This window comes from Acanthisitta chloris, unplaced genomic scaffold (assembly GCF_000695815.1).
Source record: "Acanthisitta chloris isolate BGI_N310 unplaced genomic scaffold, ASM69581v1 scaffold6886, whole genome shotgun sequence".
Classification (NCBI taxonomy): Eukaryota; Metazoa; Chordata; class Aves; order Passeriformes; family Acanthisittidae; genus Acanthisitta; species Acanthisitta chloris.
Genome location: NW_008677534.1, coordinates 3671 through 11284, shown reverse-complemented (window position 1 = coordinate 11284; position 7614 = coordinate 3671). Strand labels below are relative to the sequence as shown.

Below are 7614 nucleotides of genomic sequence, written 5' to 3'. Positions count from 1 at the left end.
GGGAAAGCAGGACCAATCAGTTCACGGAGCGGACGGAGCGGTTGCTTCGTGGGAACCGATGCACCTTGACATGTTTGGACAAGTGGTCACTTCTGGCAAACTTCTTCTCGCAGACGGGACACTGATAGGGTTTCACTCCTGAGTGGGAGCGCCTGTGCCGGGACAGCTCATCTGACCTGGAGAACCTGCAAGAGAAGAGAAGCCTTTTCAGAGAAATGGGCTTTTATACTGCTAAGTCTCTCACAACAGGTAAAAATAAGTGCCCTCAGGCCACTAGGAGACTCCATGAACTGAAAGGGACACACAACAGGGCCAGTCTGGTCCCAACTAGCAGTCAGCAGCAGTGATAGAAACACAACTATCAACCTCATCCCAGGACATCTCTGGACTCAGAGAAATGCATGGAGGCAATGTTTGTACCAACCTGGCCTTAAACCAAATAACATGGGTACAGCTCATCTAAGACAGCACTGCTCTTGGTCCCTCTGCCAGTTCCCTTCAAAGCCTCACCCATAACCTCCCCTTGCAAATTCAAGCATTGACTCCTCTCAGACACAACAACCACCCTCCTCTAGGTGAGGTCTGTTTCAAGCTCCCACTGGCAGGAGCACAATGGACACCCACTAATTGCACCTAGTTTGACAGGAACTCCAGAAAACAGCCAGCCATAGCTACCCAGAAGCAACATATTAGATGCAGCTGAAAAATTGGCTTCTGTATGTGCTCCTGCAGGCTAAATAAAGTGTCATCAACAACCTAGGGGCAGAGATCATAACAGCTGAAATCCAGGTGGGCCCCAAAGGACATGAGCATAGTTACTTCAAGGGTAAATCACAATCAAGACTGAGGATCTTTAATTGCCAAAACTGTGTTCCAGAGTCTTTTCAATTTTAGGTATTTCCCACCTTCCATCTCCACAGAAAAATCCCCAAATAACCACCATGAATCCCACAGGCTTTACTGAACTCAAAGCAGCTAATCCTTTGGTCTTAGCAGCAGCGCTGGCTCTACTTCCAGTTTGGACACGAGTGGGAGACAGAGGGTTAATGAACAATGTCAGACTAAAACAGTCCTGTCCAGATGGGTACAAAAAACTTTCTGCCTGACAAAGGGCAATTAAGTGTTTTGTTGCCAGAGCAGCAACAAAGAGTGGCACAGAAAAAGAGCCTGCAAGAAATGGTATCAGCTGTTTATTTACAATAATGAAATGAAGTCATGGGCACTAGCTGAACAAATGGGGGAAAGAACATGTAGAAAAATGTGCCCTTCTGGAGCAAAATATCACATCACCAACAGAGCGAATATGCTATTTTTGTGAAAGGGGAAAAACAGGACTGCTGGGCTCCTATGAATAAGTCCTTCATGCAAGAAAAATAAGTTTCCACATAAAGGTTTTAATTAGCTCTGATCTCCTGCCACCAGTTGAGGAACAGGGCATAGACACTGGGAAAGCTGGGAATGGTTTCCTCAGTTCCTGCAGGTCTTCAGTCCAATGATGCTACACTGAGAGCATTCAGATAGTACAAAGCAGACACAAATACTTGCCATGGGTAACATATAGTGTGGACAAATCTCTCCCAGGGGCATTTCCGGGGACGATATTTCACATACATTCACTTGCTTTTCTCCCTTTCCTTGCTTTGGTATCACCATGGTGAAAGAGGCAAATTCTCCATTAAGACAACAGGCAGAAACCCTTATGCGCTGTCAACCTGCTCCTTGTCTGGGATGAACCTTCTTCATAAAGGCTACGACAGAGGTTTTTCTTCACCCCTTGTACTTGGACATTTGCTTTCTCTAGCACCCCTGCTCTTTTCATCCACAGCTTCCCAAAACCCGTCTGGACCTGTGAGCAGCACAGCTAGGGATTTCTCCCAAGTCCTTAGCAGTGAGCTAATCCCAGTGCACAGATGCCTTTATGGGTGAGTGGGTCTGGAGAGGGGGCAAGATGTTGCCTGTGCAGGCTGCCCCAGCAGGACTCAGTGCTGGACAAGGAACACACCCATTGCCAGTGGTAGCAACACATCCAGGGAAAAGAGAGAGCAGAGAGGGAAAATCACCTTTGCAAAGAGCTGTCCTCTTATACACAGGCTTATCACCCAAAGGAGTAAAACCAGATGCAGCCAGGCTGCCTTGTCCCATGTCCTTGGCCATTAAGGTCACCACCTGCAACAGAAGTGCAGTAGCACATGGCTAATCCTGCACAAGAGCTTCACAAGAGCATTTCGAGGGGAATTGCATGGATGGTGGGGGAAAAAGAGGCGCAGGTCAGGAATGAGCTTGGATGAGTTCATCCGATAAAAATACACTCTGCCTCATAACGATGTCCTTAGCTGAAGAGGCAGGAATGTTGCAATACTGTTCCCCAGCAGTGACGGAAAGATCAACTTACAGAGCCCACAGAAATAAACCTCGAGCTGTCTGTGTGTTTACAAAAAAACAACGCAAAGGTTAGGACAAGGAAGCTGGAAGGATCTGGTGGCCTGGCTCTGCAATAAAATATTTGCAGCACATTCTGGCACTAGGATCAACCCAAGAAAAGTGCAAGTAAGTGCAAGTAATCCTTCATGGAATGCCTAATTCAAACAAAAAAAAAAAAAAAAAAAGAAAAAAAGAAAAAAGAAGGCTCAAGGAACACCTCACTATCCCATCACTTCCACTTCCAGAAGGATTCATCTTTCAAAAGAAAGGTGGAGGGATATGGACAACCCCACAGCAACTAGAAGAGTCCTTTTATCTGACAGGACCCCAAAGGACCTGTGTGTAACTACGTCTCCCTTGAAGATAAATCCTAGAGCTCCCTGGTGTGTAGGACATGGCCTGTGTCTCCTGGTTATATGAGGACATTGCTATGTGGCTCACGGGGCAAGAAAGGTCAATCGCTTCAGCCTGGTACTCTGTGGTCCATACCATGGCCACCAGCTGTTGAGGCCAACTCAGGCTGTACCTCTCCTCCACAGTGGAGAGGAGGCCCGAGATTCACCCTTCCCATCCCCAAAGCTCTGCTACAACAAACCAGCACACCTCCTGCACACTTGCAAACCAATAAGAAAAAACAATGCAAGACGCCTGTCCTGCCCCTTGTGTGGGACTCCCCACGCTTGCCTGATCCCATGCATGCTCCTGGCCACATGCATTACAAGGCTTTAAATCCTCCCTGCCAAACCAGGCAGAGCTTATATCCCATGCTGTCACCTATGGAACCTCCAACCAGATGATGCAGTAGGGCATTTAAAGGCGATTGCCTAATCCCCCAACCTTGCAACAACTGTGGCTTTGTACCCTGCTGCTTCTCCTGTTCCATGCTACAATATGGCTGCTGGGTCCAGCCCAGACTGCAGCTCAGCTCTTTGGCTGGGGCTGTCTCAGGAGCAGTGCTAACCAAGGGCTGGTGTGCCAAAGGTATAAACTGGCACGACACGGATCAGCGCACCGACCGGTACAGCAGGGTATGGAACGCAACGGGTCACCGGCCACCTACAGACGAACACCTCTCTGCAGCCTGCTGAAAACAGCCCTTGCCCCCTGCCAAGGAAGGGCACAAGCAAGCAGGGTTCAGCTTCCTCCATGGAGGTGCTAGAGTTCTCCAGCTGTCCTAGGGGGTAGCAAAAGGGTTTGCTGTGTGCACACTCCTACCCTGGGTGCATTCAACACATGCAAGTCATCATAGGCCTGCACAGAGAGCTGGGGTACCTTTAACACCTCCAGAGCTCAGGCACTTTGTGCTAGGCAACACTTTGTTTTGGTTTTGAAATTACTATCTTCAGTGAGGTCACATCTTAAGAGTCTTCGGTGAAAAAAAGAATGCAAGCTCAAGAATTCAGGGAAAGGAGGCGAAAGCAGAGCCCAACAGTGTTTTAGTGCTTAGATTCATTTGAGATTATATAAAACTGGGAGCAAACAGAGAATCCAAATAAATTTGACTTAAGTCATGTGAGATTACAGCTCTTGCTGAACTTCTGGAAAAGGTAAACATGGTTTATTGATGAAAGGGGACAGAGTACTTCAATGCTCAGTTGGGTCTGCCTTTGATGTAGGAGCAGCGAGCAGGGAATGTGCAGCAATCTTAGGCTGGTGCTCTCCAAGGAGGCAGCTCCCCAAGCACAGCCTCTCCTGCTGGCTATAAACCTCTCCTCCCAGAGCAGAGCCCTTCCAAAGCTTGGAGGGTTTGGGCATTGGGATCCCAGCCTGCGCTGTGAAATTAACAAGACAAACAGCAATAGAGAGTTTGAAAAGCCGTTCCAGCAGCTGATTGTGGACAAGACATATGTTCCTGGTAACAAAGGTGATTAATTTCCCTCCTAATTTCTCATTCCTGTTGGGATCATCTTTAAAAAGTTGTGGTGGCTGAAAGTTCAGGGTGCTCGAGGTTGCAGAACTGCACTTCTCTTGGCCCACCAGCATCCTGCTTTTGACCCACACCATTCACTGTAACACTAGGAGAAGGGAGGCACCTGTTGTAAATTCAATCACCCCTTACCACTTAATATTTTTCTTAAATGTTTCCCTTGGTTTTGCAGCCCGGGGAACACAAGCTCGTTAATAAGTGAGCTGGAGAAGGTCATCCACAGACAACACTTCACAGACACTGAGCCACAAAAGTCACTGGGAGTGTTGTTACAATCTCAGCGTAGATAGACAAACCCTCACATACCATGTGCATTTGTAACAAAAAGAAGAGATTTGCTCATGTCCCAGCACAAGGAAAGCAACATGACACCCACAGGCACATCTGCTGCCTGTGCACATGTACTCTGGCAACCAAATAAAAAGGAGCAAGTGCCTCTACTGCAAATCAGGAGCAACCAGCCTGCAGCTCCTGGGACCAATCAGCTGAATAACACAGCTTTGATGTCAGGGCATCCTGAGCAGAAAGCCACTGAGCCTACTCATGAGAAGTGACACCAGGGCAAAAGGAAAGATAATCACCACCAGTCTGTAGAGATACCATAAACTGATCTCCTCAGTGCTTCTGAGAGGCAAACTTCAGACTGGTCCAGCTGGGGAGCAGAGGATTCAGCCCCATTCTGACCTTTTCCCCTCAAACCAACCCAGCCATCTCTAACTGCTGCGTGTCTCACATACTTGCATTTTTACACAACACTCTCCTGTTACTTTTTACCTCATCTGTTGCTCATGACCACAGCCCATTGCCTCATTAGACATTGCTCACTGAAGCTCTCCAGCATATTCTTTGAAAGAAATTCAGTTAAATTTAATACAAAGTAGTTAAGATTATGTTTTCTCCCATCATCATTTGTGGTGCTATGTATTAACACTTGCCAGCAGGCAAGTAATATAGAAAGAGGAAAGAAGGTTTCCATCAAAGTTTCCTTAAAATAAAAGTTGATATTATTAACAAAGATTTAATTATTCAACTAGTATTAAAAATACAACAAAATAAAATAAAGAGATGCCCTCTGCCTTGATCTTGCTCAAAGAAACCTGCACTCTTTCATTCAAGCAATGCTTAACTCCACCTCAGCCTTCTGGTTATGTTGTTACATCTGACAGCTTTTTGCAACTTTGACTGGCACCCACGCATTTTTTCTGAATCAAGGCAGAGAATAAAACCCAGAGTATGCCAGAGTGTCACTGCCAGCATTTCCAGAAGGAGTGGGATGGAGCGCATTTTATATCAAACTGCACAGAATGCTGCGTTTAACCACACTTGCTTATCACAGCTCTTCGCTGACCATGTTTGGTCCCACGCAGCTGGAGACACACACAGCAATGCACAGCAATTCTGCCCCAAACCACCCAGTTCACTCACAGCCTCAGCTGGTACCAGCTATGGGTCTGCTGCAGCTGGTGTGCTGCAACCAGACTGATGTGAACACAAGGTATTGCCTGTGGTAACAAGCTTAATCTAACCCTCTAGAATGAAATACAAATTACGATGGACTACGTTTATTTTCTTAAGACACTTAAACAGCTAGTGCCAGCAGGTGATGCTGTGCAATTTAATTTATCAAAGCCCCTGGATTACCTAACAGGAAGAAAGAGATCTTCATTGTCAAACCAACCAAACAAGTTCTGGGAACAGAAACAGTTTATAAATCAGAGTACAAACCTGCTCGCTCAGCGAGTTAGGTGAAGTGAGCAAAAAGGGGAAGGGGGATTGGACAGTGCTGCACCCCAATACTAACCTCCATCCACAACCCGGCCACGTGCAGGCAAACGGCTTTTCTCCTGTATGCCTCCTGAGGTGGGCTTTCAAATGGCTGCTTTTCGTGTACATCTTGGTACAACCAGGAAAAGAACATTTGTGCATTTTAATGAGTTCGGCTGCAGGGTTCTTTTGAAACTTCTGACCCATGATAATTCCTGTCTGACCCTGGATCATGCCTCCTGGCCCAATTGGCTTGGCGGCAATGGGGACAGGAGCAATGCGGACAAATTTGGAGGACATGTTCAAATTGGACGACTGAACTATCTGAGGCACAAGGGCAAATGTCTGTCCTTGGATGTTGACTAGGAGCTGTGCAATTTTAATGTTCTCTTGTGCTGGTCCTTGGGAACTGGGGCTCGTGTTGGACTCCTGTTTGATCTGTACAGGCTGAATTTGGAGCATAACTGGAATCCCATTCTCCAGGGCCATTCCTCCATTTGAAGCTTGGCCACCTTCTGTTGAGCTGCTCAACTGTTCGTTTTTATTCTCTTTTAAACCAGCACTGGGTAACATATGGTCTTTTTGCTGTAGTGAAGCAACAGAAACTTGGCTGCAAGCTCTCAAGTCCTTGGTCTCACTTTTAGGTCTTTCTTTGAGCTCCAAGTCCATGTTCTCCTCCAAAAATTCCTCAATTTCCTCAAGCGTGGGCTGAAATGGTCCTGAGTCTTCCATATCCACAGCAAATTCAGGCATCCTGAAGTACTCCTCTTTCACTATCGGTTGAAGTCTCCTTTTGTCCCACCATGATGCAGTGGTGTTGCCCAAAGATGCCTGGGACAATAAATAGTCCAAGATACTGTCCTGACTTTCCGCACTGGACGTACTTCCATAGCTGGAGCTGAGGACCTGGGAGTCAGGGCTGGAACAAGAACAAAAGCTGGACGAGTCGCTGTCATCTTCTGACAGGGGAGAGGGCAGCATTTGGTAGGACCTCACCCCCGCTGTCATGTCCCCAAAGTATCCAAGAGAAGATCTGGTAGATGAAAAGGATTCATCGGTAGGCAGCAAATGATCCACCATTCCTGGGCGATCTCTTAAGGATATCCCAACAGCATATACTAGGCAGCGAAAGTTCAGGTGAGAGCCTGAGTGCAGGAAAACAAAACAGCTACAGTCAGAAGTTGGTTTAATCATTTATCTCCATGAACTGAAGCTCTGAAAGCCCTCCAGCCCACAGGAAAGTCCAGAGCATCCAGCCTCCCTAAGTACACGTGCCGCTGCACGTTTTGATATATCTGTACCACCCCACGAGGACTGCCAGGGCCAAAGCATTTTGCAGGATTGCACCACATATTTGCAAAAGAATTCTTTCAGAAATCATTTCCCAACTGTGTGTGTTCTAGATTTGCAGCCCCCTTCCAGAATATTACTGGCAAGAGAAAATAAATTACGAGCTTTCACTTAACATTGAAATCTAGAGCCAAAGAAGGGAATGGGGAGAA

The 7614-nt window shown here is 46.9% G+C and overlaps 1 protein-coding gene across 1 annotated transcript; it reads right to left on the bottom strand.

The window, feature by feature from the left end:
* Positions 1–16: 16 nt before the first annotated feature.
* Positions 17–7192, bottom strand: KLF15 (Kruppel-like factor 15). Its single transcript, XM_009076537.1, has 2 exons — positions 6150–7192; positions 17–185 (listed from the first exon to the last, which is right to left on the bottom strand). Exons 1-2 carry the CDS (start codon positions 7190–7192, stop codon positions 17–19), a joined length of 1212 nt encoding a protein of 403 aa, XP_009074785.1.
* Between the last annotated feature and the right edge of the window lie 422 nt (positions 7193–7614).

Excerpts from the sequence above, each read along its gene's own strand:
- KLF15 (XM_009076537.1), bottom strand. The coding sequence starts at position 7,192 with ATGGTGGATCATTTGCTGCCTACCGATGAATCCTTTTCATCTACCAGA. Across the intron at positions 186-6,149 it reads TGGCCGGGTTGTGGATGGAG|GTTCTCCAGGTCAGATGAGC; the intron begins GTTAGTATTGGG and ends CTTCTCTTGCAG.